The 27327-nt window shown below is 36.3% G+C and overlaps 1 protein-coding gene across 1 annotated transcript; it reads left to right on the plus strand.

Moving 5' to 3' along the window:
* The first annotated feature begins 836 nt into the window (after positions 1-836).
* Positions 837-27249, plus strand: colq (collagen-like tail subunit (single strand of homotrimer) of asymmetric acetylcholinesterase). Its single transcript, XM_051132486.1, has 17 exons — positions 837-1086; positions 2791-2900; positions 4906-5016; positions 7458-7502; positions 8644-8670; positions 11848-11919; positions 12157-12219; positions 12324-12350; positions 12473-12517; positions 12611-12646; positions 12772-12852; positions 12942-13038; positions 16411-16538; positions 16701-16820; positions 20930-21056; positions 23736-23838; positions 24664-27249. The coding sequence occupies exons 1-17, from the start codon at positions 996-998 to the stop codon at positions 24731-24733; spliced, it is 1353 nt and encodes a 450-aa protein (XP_050988443.1). The 5' UTR covers positions 837-995; the 3' UTR covers positions 24734-27249.
* The last annotated feature ends 78 nt before the right edge of the window (positions 27250-27327 follow it).

Genomic DNA, 27327 nt, shown 5'->3' on the forward strand with positions numbered 1-27327 from the left:
AAAGTATATAAATTGTATTATTTTTATGAAAATAACCGATTGTTACGCTAGATAAGACCCTTCTTTCTCAGCTGGGATTGTTTACAACCGCATTTGGGATTGTTTCAAACTGCATTTAAACTGCATTTTGGAAGTTCAAAATCAGGGCACCATATCGGTCCATTATATGGAGAAAAATGCTGAAATGTTTTCCACAAAAAAAACATAATTTCTTTACGACTAAAGAAAAAAGACATGAACATCTTGGACGACAAGGGGGTGAGTACATTATCTGTAAATTGTTGTTCTAGAAAATGGACTTCTCCTTTTAAAACACCCACCGATATATCAGAAAACAGTTTGCATTTTTTTCTGTCACTGTTGATAATTCTAACCTTGGATTAGTCATATAATCAAGTAATATCTTCAAAATCATTCATATATGAGAGAGAATTAAACCGATAGTTCTAACCTGGCTCAGAGGATGATATAAATCGTGTATTTTCTGGTGATTAGGGGATAAAAAAAGACTTGTTCATCTAACGAATGGTTGTCGAAAGCAAAAATACATATCAAATTTTGTGAGAACGTGTGACATGCTAAAGCAAAACAGCTCCCAAAAAATGATAAGAAACAAGTATTGGATTTCATTGAGCAAATATGTTACCAGGGTGGTGTTATCGCCTCTGGCATGACACCTTGTCATTTCAATGTCATTTCTATCCGTCCTGTTTTGTTTTCTCTGTCCATTTGAGGCAGGGGAAACAAAGGCAGGGCTGGCAGTAGTAACAGGCTAATATTGGCTACAGAGGGCAGCTGACCGGCTGCCTCCTGTATATTTAGCTCAGGGCCAATACATGGGAGAGGTGTAACAGACATTGGCTGGCATTCACTTCTCCTAAAGGCGTGGATCTAGTGTGTGTGTGAGAGAGAGAGAGGCGGGGAGAGACAGGAGTAGTGCGGGACTGCCTCAGATCACTCCTCGGTGCTATTGGAGGTAGACTGCAGCCGGCAGCATGATTCTGTTCACACTTGGACTATATTTTCAACTCCTCTGCTATGTGGCGTCATTCTCTTACGTGGATAATATATTCCCTCTTCCAACAGGTAAGACAATACTCTCCTTTTCATGATATTAGGGGTTTTCTCTTGCAGAGAAAAGTATGTTTGCACATGATATCCAAATCAAACTAATTGACTAAATAACTTAGTCATATAAATGCAGTTGCAGAATATTGATAATGTGAATTAGGTTGCATTGCTCTTTAAAAAATCTTTAGATTGTGTGCAAACATGTAATTTACTGTATGCTCTGAGTCAAATGTGTGCCTTAATAGATTTGTTTGAATATTATGGGGATTTTAATACTATACTGAAAAATTTGGAGTTTGCAGGCGTGTAGTGGGAATATATTGCCTTAATTCTGCAATAAATTTCCCTACAGGCATCAGTGAATTATCTCTGGTTATTATCTCTAATGGCAAAATGGCTGTGTTTCAGTTTTGTTAGCCAACACTGCAGTGAAAAGTTTAATTAGGCAAGTGCTTGTTTTTGCAAAGTTAACATCTTTTTGTACTCCTCTATTTTAATGTACTGTTGCTTGTTTTTGTTTTTAATTATAATATGTAGTGCTTCTGCGTGACAATAATTGTCAATGTAATGGGGTATTTTTTACATTTACATTTATATTTTACATTACGATTTTAAATAAACACTTTAACAGCAAAGCTTTTCAAAATATGTTAGGTATCAAAAGATAAAAACAATACATATACTGTACATATACACTACCAGTCAAAAGTTTTTGCACAGTAAGATTTTTAATGTTTTTTTTTTTTTTTTTTTTTTTTTTTTTTCAAAGAAGTCTCTTTTGTTCACCAAGCCTGCATTTATTTGATCCAAAGTATATAAAACAGTAACATTTTGAAATATTTTTACTGTTTAAAATAACTGTTTTCTATTTGAATGTTTTAAAATCTAATTTATTCCTGTGATTTCAAAGCTGATTTTTTAGCATCATTACTCCAGTCGCATGATCCTTCAGAAATCATTGTAGTATTCTGATTTGCTGCTCAAAAAACATTTATTATTATGTAGAAAACAGCTGAGTTGATTTCATTTCAGGTTTCTGAATAGAAAGTTCAGAAGAACAGCATTTATCTGAATTAGAAATCTTTTGTAACATTTTAAGAAGTCTTTACCATCACTTTTGATTAATTTAAAGCATCCTTGCTAAATAAAAGTATTAATTTCTATAAATTCTTCCCCCCCGCAAAAAAATAAACAATTATAGTTTCGAATGCTGATCCTTGGATCTTTCTATTCATCAAAGAATCTTAAAAAAATGTAAAACTGTTTTAAATATTGATAATAATAATAATAAATATTTCTTGAACAGCAAATCAGCATATTAGAGTTTTTGCTGTACTTCGGATCAAATAAATGCAGGCTTGGTGAGCAGAAGAGACATTTAAAAAAACATTAAAAATCCTACTGTTCAAAAACTTTTGACTGGTAGTGTAGATTCACTAAAAAAACATTTTACATCAGTTGATGAAGTCTTTAAAAATGCCTCAGAAAAGTACTTTGAAAACATATTTCTAAGAAATGCTCTAACATTACATATAAATGCAGATAAATCTTTAGTTTCACTAATGGAGGACCTTTCATCAACCTGATAAGTATCATAGTATCAAACACACAGTCATGTGTTTCAGTCCCTCTTTTCCAAAACAGTGTAGTGAAACACTGTTCCACTGGACCACGTGTCTGTTGGCATGTTCCTCATGAACCTTATTTCCCCTCATCTAGATCTCCAGTTGCTGGAAACCAGAAAGAAATTCAACCCCTGCTGTTTACTGAGTCCACCTCCGCCTCCTCTCTTCCCTCCACCCCCTTCACTGTGGCGGCAGGGCCCTCTGGTGAGTCCTGATGCATGACACCTGATGAAGCACCTGGATTTCATGTGTAGGTTCCAGTACTTCAGGATTCAGGGTGTCAGTTAGGTTTGTCCCCATGAGCACAATAGTCTATGGTGATAAAGAAATACAAATTCAAAGAAAGTTCAAGTTATTTAAAGTGCCCCATTACTGTATGCCATTTCCAAAATTGCCTTTCATGCAGTGTGCATGATGTAATCGATCAGCAAAGTTGGACACCCGAAAGTGCACAATAAATAAAGTTACTGTCTCCCAAAATAAAGAATCTTGACAAGTTTAATGCGGGATTCACAAAACGCTTGCTCTTGAAAGATGACTCAGTAGCCAGATTGATTAGACCAGCTGTCTCCACTAAATCACAACCTGTAAGTATGATAAATTAATAGATGTTTATATTTTCTATCAAGCGTTCAAAATATGAAACTATGACAGTGGCCGTATCGTTTCTGATACGTGCTTTACACGGTAGACCAATCACAACAGACTGGGCCATCTGACCTATCAGAGCAGAGTAGGCTCAAGGAAAAGAGGGGGTTGGTTAAGAGAGACTGAATCTTTGAAGTGCTTTGAACGAATTGTTGGAGAGTTGCTAGAAAATGAGGTGATATTAAAGGAAAACTCCACTTCCAGAACAACAATTTACAAATAATTTACTCACCCCCTTGTCATCCAAGATGTTCATGTCTTTCTGTCTTCAGTCGTAAAGAAATTATGGTTTTTAAGGAAAGCATTTCAGGATTTTTCTGCATATAATGGACTTCAATGGTGCCCCGAATTTGAACATCCAAAATGCAGTTCAAATGCAGCTTCGAAGGGCTTTAAACGATCCCAGCCGAGGAAGAAACGATCTAGCGAAACGATCTGTCATTGTTTTCGAAAAATAAACATTTGTATACTTTTTAAGCACAAAAGCTTGTGTAGCACAGGCTCTGTGCTGCACGTCCACGGGTCGTTCTTGAACGATTCTTTCATTCTGAACGAATCTTTAATGTGACTGGGGAAGAACGAGTCGTCTCGGGGAGTGATTCATTCAGTCGCTCATGTGCAACATCCTATTAGGGTCTGTACTGGAATTAGTTCACCTGTTTCGAGTCTTCTGGTTTTTCGAGTTGTCGTTAGTTCATCTTATGGGGCTGTCACGTGATGCTGATTTTGCTAAAATTAACGAAATGACTCAAAAAAAGATTTGTTCATTTTGCTGAATGAGACTCAAAGGTCAGGACTCAAATGATCAGAACTTCCCATCACTACTACGAATCACGTCTTCGAATCACCTCAAGTTCATCGTCTGTGTACTCCGGCTCAAAAAGGTAGAGTTTGTTGAAAAACTCCATGTTATTTTCTCCTACAACTTCAGCGTCGTCCGACATCGTTGTACCTTTTTGTTTGTAAACAGCGTTTGACTTACTTGCACTTTCTTAGTTTTTGCACGTTCGCTTTGTAAACACTGGCTCTGTGGTTCCGCCTACATTCCGCATGACCTTTTTCGACGTGATTCAATAGTATGTGCTACACAAGCTTTTGTGCTTAAAAAGTATACAAATTTTTATTTTCTGAAAAAAATTGACAGATCGTTTCGCTAAATAAGACCCTTCTTCCTCGGCTGGGATCGCTCAGAGACCTTTAAAGCTGCATTTAATCTACATTTTGGAAGTTCAGAATCAGGACACCAATGAAGTCCATTATATGGAGAAAAATCCTGAAATGCTTTCCTCAAAAAACATAATTTCTTCATGACTGAAGACAGGAAGACATGAACGTCTTGGATGACAAGGGGGTGAGTAAATTATTTGTGAACTGTTGTTCTGGAAGTGGACTTCTCCTTTAAATGCATAGAGAAAACGAAAGTGTTGTTTGACCTTGCATGTGTGTAAATCTATTGTAGGAGACTCCCAAAACAATATTAGGAATCTCAAAAATTACACTTTAACATTTTCTGATTTCTATCATTGTTTCTAGATGTAATTTTCTATAACATATTTTATAGACTGTGACTGATGTTCCACCAAATAAATGGAACTCAGAAGAGAAGCCCAATCCCACACCCCCGACGTGTTCCCCGGGACTTCCAGGACCAGCAGGACCTCCTGGCCCTCAGGTATGTGCTTCAAATGTGATGTTGAGGATGAAGCTAAACATGTGTGTAGTTTCTATGAAACAGCTGACTTTAAAACATATTTACGTACATTTTGGAACAAACACTTGCAATGAAACTATTCATCTGTAAGGATCTCCTTCACACTGAGTGAATGTCATACCACATTGATCTATAGTTGTTCTGTTTGGAGGCTAGGTTGATTTTGTACACTGTTCCAATGGCAAAGACTGTGTATAAGAACATTTGACAAGCTAGATAGAAAGGAAAAGGAAAAAATCTTGTTTAGATTTGATTAGATGTTCAGAACATATTCTTTGTATTCATATTGCTTTCATGTAGTTTTGAAAAACTTTTAGCCTACCTTTTTTTTTACCATTATACCAGAAGAGTTTCCATTTAATGCTCTAAAACATCAAGTGGCGTAACTATCAAGTGAAAATACTTTCCTTACTACACCTTTAACACAATTTTGTGAATCTTGATTGTTATTTTAAAAAAATATACATTGCCATTTAAAAGTTTGGGATCAGTAAGATTGTTAAAATGTTTTTTAAAGAAGTCTTTTATGCTCATCAAAGTTCAATTTATTTGATCAGAAATACAAAAAAGTAATATTATGAAATATTATTGCAATTTAAAATAACAGTTTTGTATTTTAATATACTTTATAATTTATTTCTGTGATGCAAATCTGAATTTTCAGCATCATAACTTTTTTAACTGCACTATATATATGACCCTGGACCACAAAACCTCAAGACCAAAGAAGTCTTAAGTCACTGGGGTATATTTGTAGCAATAGCCAAAAATACATTGTATGGGAAAAAATTATAGATTTTTCTTTTATTCCAAAAATCATTAGGAAATTAAGGGAAGATTATGTTCCATTAAGATATTTTGTAAATTTGCTACTGTAAATATATTAAAACTTATTTTTTGATTAGTAATATGCATTGCAAAGAACTTAATTTGGACAAATTTAAAGGCGATTTTCTCAATATTTAGATTTTTTTGCACCCTCAGCTTCCATATACTGAAATAGTTGTATCTCAGCCAAATATTATTTTATCATAACACACCATACATCAATGGAAAGCTTATTTATTCAGCTTTCAGATGATGTATAAAGATGATGTATAAAGATTTTTATATATATATAATTCATAAATTATTTTTTTATGTTTTGGGAAGTTGCACCGCATGACATATTACATCCTAACCTTGCCGTTTCATAAAAAAAGGTCAGATTACATGGAATTATATTCCCCTGCATGTTCTAAACGTTGGTCATACCACATGACCTTGATTTTGTAATGTGAAAGAAAAACAACAACAACAACAACAACAACTATTTCAAATATTTAAATTAGTGAAGCAGTTTGGTTAAAATATTCCTTCTGAGAAATACTAAAAAAGTTGGCCAAACTACTTAAAATTTTATTTTATTTAAAAATTTATTTTCACTTTATTATGATATCAGAGTTGTATCGCCTTGATTTTTTTTTCCCTTTTTAACTTTATAACCCCTTTTTTACTTGAGATCAAAATTCTTTTTGATTTATAAATTGAAAACATTCCCATCATGAAAGAGGATTTATTAATGCAATTTTTTAATTTCTGAATAAATGAATCCAGACAAAAAATAGTGACCCATAAGCTTTATTTAAAAGAACAGAATGTTAAAAACTGTCTGACACATTTGTAAGTACAAGTAAGTCACACGCAGATTTGTTGAGGATTGTATAGTTGGTGCTTGAAGGAAGCAGAGTATTGGGTTGTCACAATGGTCAGTTCCAGCTCTGTAATTAGCCTTCATAACCCTCTCAGCATGTGAGACCCGTGTGAGTTCCCCAGACGTCTTTCTGTAGTGACACGGATGTGACCAGTTTGGCCCCCCGCGACACAGCAGGCCATTAACGCGCCACATTTAGAGCAGATGGAAATAGACCTTTTTCCATTGCCAGCCTCCGCTCCATCGTACCATTCTTAGAAACAACCCCAAGAGAGACACACAGACGCTCAAAACCCCAAGAGAGAGTTCACCCCTGCCCCCCAAGTCCAGTCCAATCTCATATCTGTAGCAAATATTATTAAGATTGTCGGCCATTTTTCATTAAAAAGCATTTGAGCTTAAACTATACGGAAGCAAATGTGAATCATTCATAGACTGATTTCCTCAAAAAGTATCAATGGCATGGCTCTGTGAACATTGTTTGAGTTTGGGGTTAAGCTATCGTTTTTATGTCAACCAATAGAAGGCAGATGGAGTGTTTGGGAAACCTGTTTGGAAATAGCCAATATTTATGGCATTGAAATGACTTACTCATGACAGTTATAAGCTGGAGTCAACACTCTTGGTCAATATTAATATTTACAGTTGCTGTGGCTTTAGCAAGACATTTTGAATAAGCATTAAACAATTATGTTTGTTTTATGATCAGGGTCCTGCTGGACTGCCGGGACCAAAGGGACCAAAGGGAGATAAGGTACGACACAAACTTACAGTTGAGGTCAAAAGTTTAGATACACCTTGCAGAATCTAAAAATCTGTTAAATGTTTTACCAGAATAAGAGGGATCATACAAAATGCATGTTATTTTTTAGTTAGGAAACCAAATGCATTAGAAGCTGGGGGGTGAAAACTTTTGGAATCTGAAGATCAGGGTGAATGTATCTTATTTTGTCTTCTGAGGAACATGTAAGTATCTTCTGTAGCTTCTGAAGTGCAGCACTAAATGAAAAAAAAAAAACATGACTTTTAGGTAAAATAAGAAAAATATACACATTTAGTTCAAAAGTTTTCACCCCTGGCTCATAATGCATCGTGTTTCCTTCTGAATCATCGTTGAGTGTTTGAACCTTCTGTAAAAGTTGCATATGAGTCCCTCAGTGGTCCTCAATGTTAAAAGATGGATCTCAAAATCATACAGTCATTGTTGGAAAGGGTTCAAATATACTAAAATGCTGAAAAACCAAAGAATCTGTGGGAACTGAAGGATTTTTCTGAAGAACAGCAGGCAGTTTACTGTTCAGGACAAACAAGTGACTCACGAACAACTATCACTAAACACAGCTGTGTGGATCATTCAGGTAACAACACAGTATTAAGAATCAAGTGCATGTAAACTTTTGAAAGGGGTCATTTTTATAAATTCAACTATTATTTACTATTGTGGACTACATGTCTACGTGTCTTTTATGTGACGTATCTTTTTCAGGTCAGTACTAAATAAAAAAAATAACATGCATTTTATATGATCCCTCTTATTTTGGTAAAATAATTAGTATTTTGCAGATTCTGCAAGGTGTATGTAAACTTTTGACCTCAACTGTATGTACATATATACAAACACAGGCAAAAGCAAGAAAAGAAGTTAAGAACCGAAGCTGACTAAGTGGTCCATATAATTGAATTTAAATTATTCTTGTTATGTTGCTCTTTTTTACAGTTCTAATCAGCATACTATGTACTTGTTATAGTAATTATAATAACTAGGTTCTAAAACTAAACCAGGTTCAGAAAACACCAAGTTTCAACTGTTTTTGCCAAAGACTAAAGACACTGTATACTTTAATGCACTAATGGACTGACTCTGTTCTTATTCCCTCCTCCCCTCTGTGTTGCAGGGTGAAATTGGAAGACCTGGACAAAAGGTGAGACTCACTGCCCTTCACTAAGTAGATTTACTTTGAAAAAAGGGAAGATCAAGAATTGTGAAATGCATACTTTTACAGCTGCAGCATAACGTGAGCTGAAGGAAATTCAGAGCAACCGTAACTTTGACAAAGATACGCAGGTCACATGATTCCATGTGATGTGTTGTAATTTACAAGCATCAGGGGATGCTTGTGGTCACCATCATTAGGTTCAATCCGCAATGGAACATCCCCATGGCTCCTGTCCCACAATTACATTGTGGGCTTGTGTGGTTTCCTGGAAGGCATTTGGGACCAGAGTCAGTAATACCTACAGCGGGCCTGTGGGTAAACCGAGAAGCCACTCAACTGCTGCACAGGATTTTGGGTGTGCTGGTGCATTGTTTTACTCCAAACAGGCATTGAGAGTGGAGTGCTGCAGGAGTAGGAAGCTTTGCAGCATTGCATAGTAATTTAGCTTAGTGCTGGGGCAGCCCAATAAATCATTCGCTCTCCCACAATGCCCGCCTCCTGCCCTTAGCACGTAATTTAATTAAAGCCATGAGACTGATGGGGCTTGGTTTAGATTGTTCTCTCTCTCTCTGTCCATCGTTCTGATGGCTGTTTTGTCCCTTAGAGCACTCAGAAGACATGTTGTCCTCACCTTGTCCTTACTGTCCTGCAATTGAGCAGCCAATCATCGTTAGGCATTGCAGAGATTAGATGCATTGGAAACAGAATGGCGGTCATGACACCTTACTGATGCTCAGTGGAATTGTGTAGTTTTACTTTTTTTTTTTTATCAAATAGGTGGTTTACTGTTCATCTGGTGCATTTCTCATCTTCCAACATACCTTTTGGTTGTGGTGTTCCACAGGGATCTATTCTTGGACCTGTATTGTTTTTCCTGTATATAGTCCCCCTAGCCTCTGTTTTTAATAAATATGGTTTGTCTTTTCATTTATGTGTCGACACCACCCAATTTTATTTGATCTTATTTTTAATAAACATTCTATTCAGCTGCTGTTAGCTTGCTTAAAAGAAATATGGCTTTCAAGCAAGTTTTTAAAATCTAAATTAAAAATAAATTATAATGTTTGGAAAGTAAGTTATGTCTTAATTATGACCACATTACATCTACTTTTTGAACTTGTTCCCTGTCTAGAAGTATAGAAGTATAGAATTGACTTAAAGCCTTATTATTTGTCTACAAAGCTTTCATTAACCTGGCACATCAATATTGATTTATTGCTGCCCTCTACTCTATCTATACCCTTAAGATCACATATTATATGTAAACTTGCGTTTGTACATCTTAAATGTACTCTACAAAAAAAAAAAAAAAAAAAAAAATCTCTCATCCTGAGCATGCAAAATGATTTGATGTTTCTTAAGCCAAGAACAATTTCCTAAGACATCAATTTCAGTGGAATCTGCCATTATGTAAGGACATTTGTAGCCAATTTGAAGCTTATACAGTACCTTTAATAGTATATTTGTGGTGTTCCGCAGGGATCTATTCTGGGACCTGTATTGTTTTGTCTGTATATGGTTCCCCTAGCCTCTGTTTTTAATAAGTATGATTTGTCTTTTCATTTATATGCTGAAGACACCCAAATCTATCTTGTTTTACAGTATAACAATAAACACTCTCTTCAGCTGCTGTTAGATTGCTTAAAAGAAATTAAACTGGCTTTCAAGCAAGTGTTTAAAATCTAAAAAAAAAAAAAGATAATATTTAGAAAATAAATTATGTCTCAAATGTGAACACATTATACCTATTGTATAAAATTGACTTTAAAGTCTTATTATTTGTCTACAGATCCCTCATAAATCTGGCACTTCACTACTGATTTATTGCTGCCCTATAGTCCTTCTAGAACCTTAAGATCACATATCAGATTTAAACTCAGATTTGTACATCTTAAAGGTGCTTTACAAAACAAAAATCTCTCATCCTGGCTTCCGATTTGTCAAAACAGTAATCCATCTGTGCTTAAAATGTATGTTATAGCCAATTCTGTTATATTAGGGAATATTTAAGCATTCATTGAGAATTTCATCATAAAATTATGATTTGAAGAAATTTGGCCTAATCATTTCTATTATGTGCCAAAACTGTGTTGAACTACTGCACTGGACAGCCAAAACCTGTGCACTAAAGATATATCAGCCAAAACAATGCCAGCAATCTGAGCATGCAAAATAATTTGACATTTTTTAAGCCAAGAACACTTTCCCATGACATCACCTTAGTGAAATCTGCCATTATGTAAGGACATTTATAGCTGACATATACAGTACCTTTAATAGTATATTTGTGGTGTTCCGCAGGGATCTATTCTTGGACCTGTATTGTTTTCTCTGTATATAGTCCCCCTAGCCTCTGTTTTTAATAAATATGGTTTGTCTTTTCATTTATATGCCGACGACACCCAAATCTATCTTATTTTACAGTGTAACAATAAACGTTCTTTTCTGCTGCTGTTAGATTGCTTAAAAGAAATATGTCTTTCTTAGACATTACCTTTGTCAGCAGTGGTAGCCTTGTGGTTAGTGTGCCGACATAAAGCACATCTGTGCTTGCGGTGACCCATGTTCGATTCCTATCTCAAGGTCTTTTGTCAATCTCAGCCCTCTCTCTCCACCCAGTGCTTTCCTGTCTGTTCTCTGCTGTCTTTGAATAATAATCGAATAATAGCCCATAAATATAACTTAAAAAAAAAGCTTTACATACAGTACCTTTAATAGTATATTTGCGGTGTTCCGCAAGGTTCTGTTCATGGACCTGTATTGTTTTCCTTGTATACACTCCCCCTAACCTCTGTTTTTGATAAATATGGTGTGCCTTTTCATTTGTTTGCAGACAGCACCAAAATCTATTTTATTTTAGAGTATAACAGTAAACACTCTCTTCAGCTGCTGCTGTTTTCAAGCTATTTTTTAAAAATCTAAATAAAAAAGAAATTAGGATGTTTGGAAAATAAATAATGCACTAACGACATATCAGCCAAAACAATGCCAGCAATCTGAGCATGGAAAATAATTTGACATTTTAAGCCAGAACACTTTCCTAAGACATCAGTTTCAGTAAAATCCACCAGTATGTTTGTAAATAATATTGTAGCTAATTTTAAATCTTATTATTAAATCTTATATTTCTTTTTGTGTAAAATGATGTTGCATGTGTTATAGGGTCGCACTGGCCCTCCGGGTCTGCCAGGAAGACAGGGACCAAGTGGATGGCAAGGACCAACTGGGCCTAAAGTGAGTAATTAATTCCATCCTCACATGAACAATTCCTAAACCACCGAATAGAAGTTTATTCCCTCTTCATTTGAACATAAAGTAGACCTACTAACTAGTCATGATTCTGTTTCTCAAGATGTATCTTTGTTATTTTAGCTGACAAAAATGTTTTTTACTTACAAATGTGTAACAATGTTGTGACAGCATGGTAGTGTACTTTAGTGTCCAGTGAGGTGATCTCTGTGTGTTTTACAGGGGGAGAAAGGCGACCCTGGGCTGATGGGCATGCCAGGAGCAAGAGGACCAATTGGACCCAAGGTCTGGATAGTCTTCATTTTCTGAATCAGGACATCTACAGTCATAATGCCTTGTCATATGGACATAATGTACTTTGTGTGCTAAATATTATTCATTTATTGCAGGGCTTACCTGGACATAAGGGAGAAAAAGTGAGTTACCTCTCTGAACCCACTTTTATTCATCATTCAGGTCATTCTTTCATTTTTTTTTTTTTACCCCGGTTGTTCATTGTTAAATTATTTTTCTGCTGTTTGTAATGTTGTCCTGTTAGGGTTCACAAGGTTTCAGAGGTGAAATTGGCTTAAAAGGTGACAAGGTAAGTTATCATGGTACAATTAGTTTTATATTGCAAATTGTAACTGGTTGAATCCTTCATTAATTTTTTTTGTACATTTTTGTACTGTTTCAGGGATCAATGGGTCTTCCTGGAATGCTTGGCCAGAAGGTCCTGAAAATATTATTGCGTATTATTATACATATTTTATATAAGTTGTACGTAAAACAAATGGGTCTATTATTTATTAACATAATGAAACAAAAGTAATTTGTGATGTTAAAATCATTTCTCAGGGTGAAATGGGCCCAAAAGGAGAACCTGGAAGCTCAGGGAACAGGGGACCCACCGGCCGCCCAGGAAAAAGAGGAAAGCAGGTGATCCATCCCCAAACACATAAAAGCAACATGGCAACAGTGCAAAAGCATTGGAAGCAAATGACCGTTATTATTGATTTCTGATACAGGGTACAAAAGGTGACATTGGTGCAACTGGACCCATGGGTCCTGCAGGCCCTCAGGGGGCCCCTGGTCATCCTGGCCCTCCTGGTTTGCCTGCCTCAGGTATTAAATTTACATGTGCTATCAGTTCTCAAATCTCTTGTGGTCTATAAAAAAGTGTGTGTGTGTATATATATATATATATATATATATATATATATATATATAATTAAAATTATTATTATTTTTTTATTTTATTTTATTTTATTTATTTATTTATTTATTTTTTGGAGAAATTACATGGAACATTTAGAACATAAAATGAATTAAGTAAATGAAAATAATTATATGTAATTAAAAAAAATTATCAGTTATTAAAAATAATTAATTATAAAAAATAATTAATTAAAATTAAGAAAATCAGTTACAGCACTGTTCAATTTTTCCTTTTTTTTTTTTTTTTTTGAAGTCTTATGCTCACCAGGGCTACATCTGTTTGACCAAAAATACAGTAAAACACTAAAATCGTATTATTACCATTTAAAATAAATACATTTTCTATTTTAATATATTTATCAAATGTAATTTTCTGTGAGTGCAAAGCTAAATTTAAGAAACACTTTTTTTCTGTGTAATATAGTTATAGAAACCTTTTACCTGGAAGAAAGTAAAAACCTTAAAAAGTTTAAACGAAGAAAGAAAGAAAAAGTTAAAAACATATATTTGTGGTGTATTTTATTTGAAATTTACCACATATATAGAAAAATCCTTACTGTCAAATAAAATAATTCTAAAAAATAAATAAATAAATAAATCATCTTTTGAAAGATATAAATATATAATAAATAAATATATAATATATATGTATTATTAATATTAGGCATTGTTGTTTGAATGCATTCCTTTTTTTTTTTACTAATTTATAAATCATTTGATTTGGATTTGTTAAATTTAAGATTTCAAGATACAAGGCCATAACCATGTTTTGTATTATTTGCGAATAATACTTTAAGCACAGGCACGTTCATTTTTTATGCCTAATATATTTAAAATGCAAAACGTTTCATTCAAAATTACATGAATCATGTAAATCATACCATATTTTAAAGGGATAGTTCGCCCATTTAAGACATGAAGTTGTATGCAATCCTTACCAGCACTATAGTGTATACACGCTGACCCACTCTGTGGTCACCTCCCTGGTCAGAGTTCTGGCCTCTGGAAGTTTTTCAAGAAAGTAGGCCCGGTTAGTTTCCGGGGCCTCAAAACTGTGCGTTTTTACGTGAAAAAATTATATGCGTTTCAAAGCTTGATTAATTTACATCACAAAAAACACTCCAGACAAAATTCATACCCCAGTTTTAATCGGCACTATTTTCGTTCCATTTCCATCAATCCGCGCTGCTGTCAACGTCAACAGTGCGCACGTTCCGATCAGCTGTTCCATAGTGTTTACACACTCGAATGACAACGACGTAAAAAGTAGAAAATTAACAATGGTGCGAACTTGTAAATTCCCAGGTTGTGACCACAAGAATGTGCCGGGATCACCGTTCAGATTCCATCGTTTTCCTGTTTCGGATATAGCTATGAGACAGCTTTGGCTGGTTGCCATCGGCTATTCTGCGGGAGATAAAATATCCAGTATCGAGGATTTTCGTGTGTGCAGTGCTCACTTCAGCAAGACGATTACATCCCCAACCAAGGAGGAAAAAGCAAAAAACGGATTTTAAAGAGTTCTGCTGTACCAGTACCATGGGTAAGCTCTATTTACTAACTTTATGTCGCATACGACAGGTTTATTTTGAAGCTAACGTCAGTTTTTAGGCTACACTGAGAATATGCTAACCGGGGCAATGATTGCATCGACAACAATCGACTGTCTATGTGGTGAGAAAATCGGCAAATGTCTTTACTAATGAATTGAATTGAATCTATATAACACAACAAAATATGATGCTTCGCTATTGCTGTTATTGTCTGTAACTATGCGGAACCTGTGTCGGTATCATCGTGTTTATAAGTGTGCTTGAAAATCTTTAAAATCCGTTTTTTGCTTTTTCCTCCTTGGTTTGGGATGCAATCGTCTTGCTGAAGTGAGCACTGCACACACGAAAATCCTCGATACTGGATATTTTATCTCCCGCAGAATAGCCGATGGCAACCAGCCAAAGCTGTCTCATAGCTATATCCGAAACAGGAAAACGATGGAATCTGAACGGTGATCCCGGCACATTCTTGTGGTCACAACCTGGGAATTTACAAGTTCGCACCATTGTTAATTTTCTACTTTTTACGTCGTTGTCATTCGAGTGTGTAAACACTATGGAACAGCTGATCGGAACGTGCGCACTGTTGACGTTGACAGCAGCGCGGATTGATGGAAATGGAAAGAAAATAGTGCCGATTAAAACTGGGGTATGAATTTTGTCTGGAGTGTTTTTTGTGATGTAAATTAATCAAGCTTTGAAACGCATATAATTTTTTCACGTAAAAACGCACAGTTTTGAGGCCCCGGAAACTAACCGGGCCTACTTTCTTGAAAAACTTCCAGCGGCCAGAACTCTGACCAGGGAGGTGACCACAGAGTGGGTCAGCGTGTATACACTATAGTGCTGGTAAGGATTGCATACAACTTCATGTCTTAAATGGGCGAACTATCCCTTTAAAACGGCCATATTTGAGAAAAAAAGTTGACTAATTTGCATTCTATTACTGTCGGCCATATAACATTTCTATAGTAAACCGTTTGTCAAATAATTAATATTTTGCTACTTCCATCTTACCTTGCTTATTTTAAATGCTTCACGCTGCAACTCTCTTTCTTGTGTGAACAGTAAACCCCGCCTACTTTGATTTGATTGGCCATCTAAATCAGTGGTTCTCAACTCCAGTCCTCAGGGCCCACTGCTCTGGACATTTTGTATGTTTCTGAATCTGACACACTCAGTTTAGTTCATGGATCTTTCTCCTAATGAGCTGATGATCTAAATCAGGTGCGTTAAATGAGGGAGACATACAAAATGTGCAGAGCAATGGGCTCTGAGAACTGGAGTTGTCATCATCAGTGTTTGTGATGGTAACGGCCGTTACAAGATCACATGATGATATTGCAGCATTGGCCATGTGCAGACACTAAAGCACATGGATCTTAAATCACGGCAGGAAATCCCACCACTGGTCTATTTAGCTTCAGAAGCAACAAGATCCGTGACTGAAACAGAAGCCCCAGAGGAGACTGAAGCCATGACATCATGTCCTTAACTGACGGCCGGAGCGGCCAAGCTTCTCGCAGAATTACAAACATTATGTCATCACTTTATTCACAGGACAGCTGCTGTCTTGTTTTGGTTTCTGTGCATATTAACTCAATTGCTTTCTCTTCGTGATAGATGAGGGCCAGGTTTAGTAGCTCTTAAAATCACTCCATTACTTTGCATCACATGAAGGGATATTTAGGCCTTCAGCTTGATGTTGTTTACCTCTCCTCTCCAGGACTGTACATGGTAGGACAGAAAGGAGAAAAGGGACAACCGGGCAGCCCAGGCCGCTGCGGCTGCAATGCCCCCTCGGGTGCCAACCCCTCTTTTGAGCACTGGGGCAGCTATCCCAGAGTGCCAGCGGTAAGCCAGCAATGCCGGTGTACTTTACAAACTAAGCCTGAATATTCCTAGATATCTGTGCACCGCACTGGATGGATTGTTTTTGTGGATGATATTCAATTTTAGAAGCATAATTGATTTTGCCAGTCCAGCAGTTGATAATATTTAATGTCTGTGCTGCAGATCTTTGTGGTGAATAACGAACAGGAGCTGAACCGCCTCCAGACTGATAACGCTTTGGCCTTCCGTAAAGATCAGAGGGTGCTTTACTTCAAAGACGTTGGTGGCTGGATGCCAATTCAGGTGCCCATCAATCATGTGATTTAAACAAAATCCAGCTTATTACTTGTCCAGAATCTTTGCTTTAATCAACTTTTTAGTGTTAGAATATGGATGCCCATTTCTGCCACTGAATAATTTTTTTTCACAATTCTCGCAATTGCACGTTATAAAGTCAGAACTGTCAGATTGCAGTTCTGAGAAATGAAGTCGCAATTCTGTGAGTTTGTATCTTGAAATTGTGACGTTTTTCCTCAGCATTGCAAGTTCATATCTCACAACTGACGTTTTTCCTCAGCATTGCGAGTTTGTATTTTGCAATTGTGACGTTTTCCTCAGAATTGCAAGTTCATATCTCACAACTGACGTTTTTCCTCAGCATTGCGAGTTTGTATTTCACAGTTGTGACGTTTTTCCGCAGCATTGCGAGTTTGTATCTCGCAATTGTGATGTTTTTCCTCAGAATTGCGAGTCTGTATCTCGCAATTGTGACGTTTTTCCTCAGAATTGCAAGTTCGTATCTCGCAATCGTGACATTTTTCCTCAGAATTGCGAGTTTATATCTCACAATTGACTTTTTTTCTCAAAACTACGAGTTTGTATCTCGCAATTGGACATTTTTACTCAGAATTGTGTTTGTATCTCGCAATCGTGACATTTTTCCTCAGAATTGTGAGTTTGTATCTCGCAATTGTGACATTTTTCCTCAGCATTGCGAGTTTGTATCTCGCAATCGTGACATTTTTCCTCAGAATTGCGAGTTCGTATCTCACAATTGACTTTTTTTCTCAAAACTACGAGTTTGTATCTCGCAATTGTGACATTTTTCCTAAGAATTGTGAGTTTGTATCTCGCAATTGTGACGTTTTTCCTCAGAATTGTGAGTTTGTATCTCGCAATTGTGACGTTTTTCCTCAGCATTGCAAGTTTGTATCTCGCAATTGTGATGTTTTTCCTCAGCATTGTGAGTTTGTATCTCGCAGTTGTGACGTTTTTCCTCAGAACTGCGAGTTTGTATCTCACAATTGACTTTTTTTCTCAAAACTACAAGTTTGTATATCGCAATTGTGACATTTTTCCTCAGAATTGCGAGTTCGTATTTCGCAGTTGTGACATTTTTCCTCAGCATTGTGAGTTTATATCTCACAATTGACTTTTTTCTCAAAACTACGAGTTTGTATCTCGCAATTGGACATTTTTACTCAGAATTGTGAGTTTGTATCTTGCAATTGTGACGTTTTTCCTCAGCATTGCAAGTTTGTATCTCGCAATTGTGACGTTTTTCCTCAGAATTGTGAGTTTGTATCTCGCAATTTTGACGTTTTTCCTCAGAATTGTGAGTTTGTATCTCGCAATCGTGACATTTTTCTTCAGAATTGTGAGTTTGTATCTTGCAATTGTGACATTTTTCCTCAGCATTGCAAGTTTGTATCTCGCAATTGTGACGTTTTTCCTCAGAATTGTGAGTTTGTATCTCGCAATCGTGACATTTTTCCTCAGAATTGTGAGTTTGTATCTCGCAATTTTGACGTTTTTCCTCAGAATTGTGAGTTTATATCTCGCAATTTTGACGTTTTTCCTCAGAATTGTGAGTTTGTATCTCGCAATTGTGACATTTTTCCTCAGAATTGTGAGTTTGTATCTCGCAATCGTGACATTTTTCTTCAGAATTGTGAGTTTGTATCTTGCAATTGTGACATTTTTCCTCAGCATTGCAAGTTTGTATCTCGCAATTGTGACGTTTTTCCTCAGAATTGTGAGTTTGTATCTCGCAATCGTGACATTTTTCCTCAGAATTGTGAGTTTGTATCTCGCAATCGTGACATTTTTCCTCAGAATTGTGAGTTTATCTCGCAATTTTGACGTTTTTCCTCAGAATTGTGAGTTTGTATCTCGCAATTGTGACGTTTTTCCTCAGAATTGTGAGTTTGTATCTCGCAATTGTGATGTTTTTCCTCAGAATTGTGAGTTTGTATCTCGCAATTGTGACGTTTTTCCTCAGAATTGTGAGTTTGTATCTTGCAATTGTGACGTTTTTCCTCAGAATTGTGAGTTTGTATCTCGCAATCGTGACGTTTTTCCTCAGAATTGTGAGTTTGTATCTCGCAATCGTGACATTTTTCCTCAGAATTGTGAGTTTGTATCTCGCAATCGTGACATTTTTCCTCAGAATTGTGAGTTTGTATCTCGCAATCGTGACGTTTTTCCTCAGAATTGTGAGTTTGTATCTCGCAATCGTGTGACATTTTTCCTCAGAATTGAGTTTGTATCTCGCAATTTTGACATTTTTCCTCAGAATTGAGTTTGTATCTCGCAATTTGACATTTTTCCTCAGAATTGTGAGTTTGTATCTCGCAATCGTGACATTTTCCTCAGAATTGTGAGTTTGTATCTCGCTCAGAATTTTGACGTTTTTCCTCAGAATTGTGAGTTTGTATCTCGCAATTTTGACGTTTTTCCTCAGAATTGTGAGTTTGTATCTCGCAATCGTGACATTTTTCCTCAGAATTGTGAGTTTGTATCTCGCAATTGTGACGTTTTTCCTCAGAATTGTGAGTTTGTATCTCGCAATCGTGACATTTTTCCTCAGAATTGTGAGTTTGTATCTCGCAATCGTGACATTTTTCTTCAGAATTGTGAGTTTGTATCTTGCAATTGTGACGTTTTTCCTCAGCATTGTGAGTTTGTATCTCGCAATTGTGACATTTTTCCTCAGAATTGTGAGTTTGTATCTCGCAATCGTGACATTTTTCCTCAGAATTGTGAGTTTGTATCTCGCAATTTTGACGTTTTTCCTCAGAATTGTGAGTTTGTATCTCGCAATTGTGACATTTTTCCTCAGAATTGTGAGTTTGTATCTCGCAATCGAATTGAGTTTGTATCTCGCATTTTGACGTTTTTCTCAGAATTGTGAGTTTGTATCTCGCAATTTTGACGTTTTTCCTCAGAATTGTGAGTTTGTATCTCGCAATTTTGACGTTTTCCTCAGAATTGTGAGTTTGTATCTCGCAATTGTGACGTTTTTCCTCAGAATTGTGAGTTTGTATCTCGCAATTGTGACGTTTTTCCTCAGCATTGCAAGTTTGTATCTCGCAATTGTGACGTTTTTCCTCAGAATTGTGAGTTTGTATCTCGCAATTTTGACGTTTTTCCTTCAGAATTGTGAGTTTGTATCTCGCAATCGTGACATTTTTTCTTCAGAATTGTGAGTTTGTATCTTGCAATTGTGACATTTTTCCTCAGCATTGCAAGTTTGTATTTCGCAATTGTGATGTTTTTCCTCAGAATTGCAAGTTCATATCTCACAATTGACGTTTTTCCTCAGCATTGCAAGTTTGTATCTCGCAATTGTGACGTTTTTCCTCAGCATTGCGAGTTTGTATCTCGCAGTTGTGACGTTTTTCCTCAGCATTGCGAGTTTGTATCTCGCAGTTGTGACGTTTTTCCTCAGAATTGCGAGTTCGTATCTCGCAATTGACTTTTTTTCTCAAAACTACGAGTTTGTATCTCGCAATTGACATTTTTCCTCAGAATTGCGAGTTCGTATCTCACAATTGACTTTTTTTCTCAAAACTACGAGTTTGTATCTCGCAATTGACATTTTTCCTCAGAATTGCGAGTTCATATTTCACAATTGGTTCTGACTTTGTATCACACAATTCTGAGAAAAAAATTGTGAATTGAGAATTGTGAAATAAAAAGTCGCAATAACATTAAAAAAAAAAAAAAAATGGGAAATGGGCTTCCATAGTTAAAATGATATGACTGTGTTAGGAAATGCATATTTTAGTTACTATGAAAGGTTTACTATTTAGTTTATATTTTATCTTCAATGCTACAAGACACTACAGTCAAAACCATTGTTTTTTTCCCGCACTGAGCAACTTGAGCTATTTTGCTTCCATGACTTGTCTTCTTTCAGACTAATAGAAAGAAAGCATCCCAAATACACAATACAATACCAAATACACAATAAAAAAAATAAGTTTTTATTCTATTACACTTTATCGATTTGTGTCTGTAGATGAAAATAACTCCATGTCAAATATTTTTGTCCCGTCTTTATTTCTTAATAGTTTTACACACATAGTGATTTTAGTTTCCAAGGTCTGTAAAAGACTCTTTAATTGCAGTTAACACCGTTCCAGTCGATGGAGCGTGATCCTGACCAGGAGGGTTTCTGCGGAGACAGCATCGTGCAAGTTGAGAACGGAGAGGAGTGTGATGACGGAAATAAGGTGGTCACAGATGGCTGTGTCAGTAAGTATCAGGTTGAAATGGAGGCACTTCATTTGACAGCTTATTCCTGACAACATGCTGTAAATGAATGCGGTTTAATGTGAGTGCGTTCTAAAATGGGAATAATACAGTCATGTATAGCAAATGTAGCCGAGAATAACACCTTCATTCAGGAGTCACCCAAACAGTGCGCTCATAATTCATTACACGGCACTTTGGAATGCTCCATTTTGATTGGTCGTTCACTGCATTCTGTGGTCAAATATTTTTGTACAATGACGGCTAAACTGTAGAGCTGGCTCTTGTCCCAGGCATTGTATTTCTTACATAGTTGTCCTGGTTTCAGGCTTCTTGTATGGCTCTGTGCCCTCTTTCTTCTCATTTAATGATTTAACACTCAAATCAATATTTTGTGTAAGGAATACTTGTCGACAGGCTGTTGAATTATTAGGAAAATTATGCACACGCAAAGTGGTATTGCGGCCACAGTGAATTATTTTCAGGGAAACGCATGTCTAAAGTAGTTCAAGGCAGGTGTTCACCGGTGTGCAGTGTATAAGGATTAATTGCCGCCGTGCCATTGAATTATTGGAAGATAATGCACAACCTCGCGTCATGCCTGTTATACCCTGGGCGTGCATTATTTTCTAATAATTCAAAGGACCGGAGTCAATTATTCCACTTATACTACAGTTCCCACACCTCAGATATTGTTTAGATGTTGTATTTAAAGACATTTGTCTGGTTTTTGTCCTTAAAACACTCTTGTGAGTAGGATTTATTTCTTGCATCTCATCCAGTGCCTCCATTGCTAATTCCAAAATGTAATTTTAGACCTAGCAATGGAGGGTTGAGCCAGTGATAGCAGACTAAGGCAGTTAATAATAAAGTTATTAGACACACAGACAGACAGACAGACAGACAGAGAGAAGGGTGTTTGGAAGCAGCATTTCTACTAATAGCAAAACAGCAAGTTCATCATCTTCAAAAACAGTGCCGTTATTAATTAGAAATGACGTGTAGCTTTTAAGTTGCTAAACTGTTTTATTGATAAAATCGTCAGAGAAGCTCTAACAACACATTTCTGTGTGCATATATATTTCCATGTGTGTGAGTGTATGTCAGTATGTGTGTGTGCATTTGTAAGGAAGAAAGAGTGGGAGAAATTTCGGTACAATAAAAAAACCCACAATTTTATGCCAAATACATGGAAATAATATGCCGTTTTTATCCTGTTGTTTACATTTATTTGCTTGGTGAGTGGCGTTTCGGTTCTTTCGCTGTTATTAGCCACTTTCACACAGTACTACCAGTAAACTGAACGACTTTACCGGTAAATACAAAAATGCGCTGTTCACACAGTCAACGATTCCGTTTGTCTTTTTACCGGTAAAGCGTCATTCACACATCTTCACGTTTCAAAATACCAGTAAATTCTTTCCTGTGTTCTGAATAGGAAATGACCTCTAAATGGCTGCAAATACCAGCATTGTATTTATAAACATGGAGGCATAAACCCTGTCTGTGTTTTTATGGATGTTTTCATTTTTGTGTCAGATGTTCACATTCATGCAACTGTCATCAGCTTCAGAATGTTTTGATTGGCCCAGACAAGACGTCTTACATAACCACGTTCTGAACATCTGTACATGCTCATAACTGTAAACTCGTTCCGCGTTCACACAGAGCACATTATCAGTAATTTACTGGTAATGTTACAACTTCTCATACCAGCAAATTGCCTGAACGAATTTACCGTGATTTTGGAAAAGGTCCTGCTCACACATTAGGCCAGATTTACTAAACAGGGCAAATTAGCAGTACACCGTGTCCTAACTACACGCAACGCTGTGACAAAAGGTTTTTTTTCCATGTTAATCAGAGTTTTTGTCCTAACTAGCCGCGATGTCATGGCTGGTACAGCAACATACAAATCATATGACAGAAATCTCAGGTACTGATTATGTGCTTTACTCAAAGTTAAACGTGTCTAATGTGAGTTTAAATATCATTCTGCGTGACCGTCATAACCATACTTAAAGCAACAATAGATAGTTTACCTCAGATTTTGAAAATAAGATGTATGTTAAAACGGCGAACTTAGCGTGAACCAACAAGCGTATTCCATGACAAAGATGGTCTCAGTCACTCAGTATATATTTTTAATAATGTTAAAAGTGTTTCATATTTATGAATAAGATTATAAACATAAACAAGGGTTATGAAAGGGTAACCCTTACAAATGTATATTCAATAAGGGTCAGGCACAAAGAATAACTGTCTCCACGCCTTTTTAGCGCTAATTCAGTGCAGTGTGCATCTTTAGAAAATCCTGACAGTACTATTTTAATGCCAAAATAGTTGCGCTAGCATAAGCTGTTAGTAAATGGTTAATAATTCAACAGCCTGTCGTCAATTATTCCTCACTTATTGCATTATTTTAGTGTCATGTGTGTTTGCCATGATGGTGTTTTGTATTTGTGTGTGACACCTCAAAACTGATTTTAGTATTAAGATTAGTAATATTTGGTATATTAACATTGTTTCAGTTAATGAAATCCATGTTTTTTAATTTGAAAATGAAAAAGCTTTAAATGTTGCAGCCATATACAGTCGCTATCGTACAGCTGTCAGCTTTTTACTGTAATTTCATCTTTTAAAATTTTTTTTTGCTTCTCCTGTTTTCTTTCTCTTTCTCAGAGTGCAAATTTGCGTATTGTGGGGATGGATATCGCTATGAAGAGGCAGAGGAGTGTGATGGAAAGGATTTTGGCTTTCACACATGCAGATCCTTTTTGCCTGGGTAAGACTGTTCGAGCCTATTTAAAAAGGATAGGGCAAAGCTAAAATCCCCCTTAAGGAAAATAAGCCATTTTCTTGTTCCAAAGTTTGACAGACTAAATTTTTTTAAATTTTTTAAAATTATTATTATTATTATTTTATTGACTATTATACTCTGGCACAATGTTATATTAAAGTAATATTCTAAAAGAATTTTGCTTTTAAGAAAAGAACTCCAAATTGCAGTTTCAGTCTTCAGTCTTATCTTGCAAACTATAAATAAAAATTATATAGATTTGCACAAATGCTCATCTTGCACTAGCTCGACTTCACGCATTATGTATTCATGTTGGAAAGGTCACGCGTGGTTAGTTCTTCATCTGTGTACTCCGGTGAAAAACTCCATCTCATTTTCTCCTCTAACTTCAAAATCATCCGACATCGTTTTACCTTTTTTGTAAAGGGCATTTGATTTTCGTACTTCTGCCTACATCTTGTGTGACCTTTCCAACATCACTACGTAATGTTGAGCTAGTGCAAGACAAGCATTTGTGGTTCAAAACTATAACATTTTAATTTTTGACCACTTATTTCACTTGATAAAACTCTTATTCCTCAGCTGGGATTGTGTAGAGCCCCTTGAAGTTGCATTGAAACTGCAATTTGGACCTTCAACACGTTTTCTCCCATTGAAGTCCACTATATGGAGAAAATCCTGGATTGTTTTCCTCAAAAACCTTAATTTCTTTTTGACTAAAGAAAGAAAGACTTGAACATCTGGAATGACATGCAGATTACTTCTGGAAGTGAAATTTGTCCAATAACATCCACGTCTTTCTGTCTACAGATCTTATGGACATCTCAAGTGCACAGCAGACTGTTTCATTGACTCAACAAATTGCAAGTATTTTACATGAGGACACAAGAAAGTAGTGTCTCGTTTCAGCTGGCGAGATCCGTATAAACGACGACACTGAAAAGCATAGATTCAGCGGATAAACTGAGAGTAGAAATCATTGAGGGAATTATCACAAACACATTAGCTGAACTCCTCTGTTGACATGATGGTGAGAGGCCATGTAGCTCACTCGGGACAGGAACGCTCGGCAAAGCCACGGTTGCGCTCGCGCTCTCAAGAACTCTAACAGGACTTCAGACGCCATTCTCTGCTCATTCAGCCTCTGCCGCCTGCCGCTCAGCCCTGGCTCGACGTTTGGCCAACGTGGTTGGCCGCACTAAGAGGAAACAGGTGAGTTGGGTGCCTCTTGAAAATGGGCAAAGGACTCCTCAATACCTCAAAGTACTGTAGTACTGTTTTAGAGGAAAGCCGTTTTCTCCTGGTCCACCCCACCTTCCCTCACACAGGGTGCTCTGTATGTGGAATGTAATGTCACATTGTTACTATAGTATTTTGCATGAGGCTGAGATTGCTGTAGACATGTCAGCAGAGATCATTACCAAGGCATGTAACTAAAAAAACAAAAGTGGCTCATATCTTTAAATGTAATATTATGTAGGCTTAGACCAAACTGGTGCTTGGCCTTGGACGCAATCTAATAATTTCATTATCTTAAATTACACTCATGTAAATTAGAGTTAGTACAGTTTTGCATACTGGGTCCAAAATTAACTTGATGCCATACAGCCCAACAGTGGGTGAATTGGAGGAAAATGGAATTTAAAATCTCATAAAATGGCACAATTGACTCTTCGCAAATATCTTCTCACACAGTGAAAAGTACATTGCAGAGGAAATTGAAATGCACCGACAGACAAGACAGAGCAGGATACTTTTGGTTTAAAACAAAGTCTTGGTTTAAAATTGTAAGATTTTCTAAGAAATTCATACAGTAAATACTGTTTTTGGCTCTTTAATGTGTCGTGATGGAACGCTGTAGCACCTCAAACGGCACGAGAACTGATTATCTCTTCCTTCAGCAGTGGAAAGACGCCAAAGTTCAGCAACATAAATCTACTCTCCTGTCTGGTTTGTTTGTCGGACAAAATTGCAGATTCTGAGTTATGATTGGTTAGACCGCCTATCAGTCAACTCCGGCGAAGAGTCAATTGTAAGCCAAATGTTTAATTGATAAACGTATTGAGTTGCTTGATAAAGATGGTTGTTCATATCACATACCAACTTTCACTTCAAAATTTTTTTTATACTAATCAAACATAACCAAAATGATTCCCAGTTCAATGTGGGAGTCAAACTCAGTAACATCTCTAAACAATTCACTGACTGAATCTGATTCAAGCACCTTTCTCAAGAGCAAATTCAATGCTGTGTCATAAATAAATGTTAGAAATGTGTTTACCAACACATAAGTTAGGTAAATGAGACCCAAATGTATATTCTGATTGGAATTCACCCTGTAATGATGCTTTCATTAATTTCTTTGCAAGTTGGACATCACAGTTTACGCTTTGTTGCATTCAAGAAAAACTAGCATGCACTCTTATGAGATCAGAATGATATGTGATTAAATCACATATGGAAAAGTATCGACTAGACTTTGAATTTTCGTTAAAGGTACATTTTTGTCACATTTGCGATCATTTTTCTCACCCTTATTGTATGTGAAACTCTACCTCTCATAAACCATACACTCATTTTAGTGGTTTATTGCAGTTTGCATTATGTTGCAGCGACACAAAAGGCCAGTAAATCCATTCACTTACTCACCAGATTTCCATTTTACTTTAGTTTGGCACATGGCAGGTGTTATTTTTGGACCCTGGGTATGAATGGGTTTTTTTCACAGACTATTAAATGTAAAAAGGCTGCATAAATGTACTTAACAGTAACCACAATAATACTACTGTTACTACTACTGTTTAAGATTAGAAGACCCTGCTTTCCAGGCTCTCAGTATGCTTTATGGGGTCACACTTAGATTTACATTTCCGTCATATCTCAGGAAACCACTTAAAGATATCCATAACCCCTCCACCTCCATGTGTGGAGCAGGGTGCACATATTCCAGTTTAGCTTAGTTCCACGCTGTTGTCTTGTGCTTCAAGATCTTGAAGTAAAGCAAACACTGCTTATTTATTGGGTTATGGGTCTGAAGATCTTAAAAAAGGGAGGAAAAACCAACCAATCTCAATGAGGTAACCTAACTATTTTAGTGTAAGCAAATGATATACAGTTGAGGTCAAAAGTTTACACACACCTTGCAGAATCTGCCAAATGTTAATTATTTTACCAAATAAGAGGGATCATGTGAAATGCATGTTATTTCTTTTTTAGTACTGACCTGAATAAGATATTTCACATAAAAGACGTACATATAGTCCACAAGAGAAAATAATAGTTGAATTTGTAAAAATGACCCTGTACAAAAGTTTACATGTGCTTGGTTTTTAATACTGTCTTATTACCTGAATGATCTACAACAGTTGAACTGCTTGCATTTCTTCAGAAAAATCCTTCAGGTCCCACAAATTCTTTGGTTTTTCAGCATTGTATGCTTTTGAGATCCATCTTTTCACACTGAGGACAACTGAG

The sequence above is a fragment of the Labeo rohita genome, chromosome 16, assembly GCF_022985175.1.
Source record: "Labeo rohita strain BAU-BD-2019 chromosome 16, IGBB_LRoh.1.0, whole genome shotgun sequence".
NCBI classification, from domain to species: domain Eukaryota; kingdom Metazoa; phylum Chordata; class Actinopteri; order Cypriniformes; family Cyprinidae; genus Labeo; species Labeo rohita.

What these genes read in the sequence shown, in the direction of transcription:
- colq (XM_051132486.1), top strand. Translation starts at nt 996, where the DNA reads ATGATTCTGTTCACACTTGGACTATATTTTCAACTCCTCTGCTATGTG. An exon ending in AAGGACCAACTGGGCCTAAA is followed by an intron (nt 11,920 to 12,156) that starts GTGAGTAATTAA and finishes TGTGTTTTACAG; the next exon opens with GGGGAGAAAGGCGACCCTGG. An exon ending in CTGGACATAAGGGAGAAAAA is followed by an intron (nt 12,351 to 12,472) that starts GTGAGTTACCTC and finishes TTGTCCTGTTAG; the next exon opens with GGTTCACAAGGTTTCAGAGG.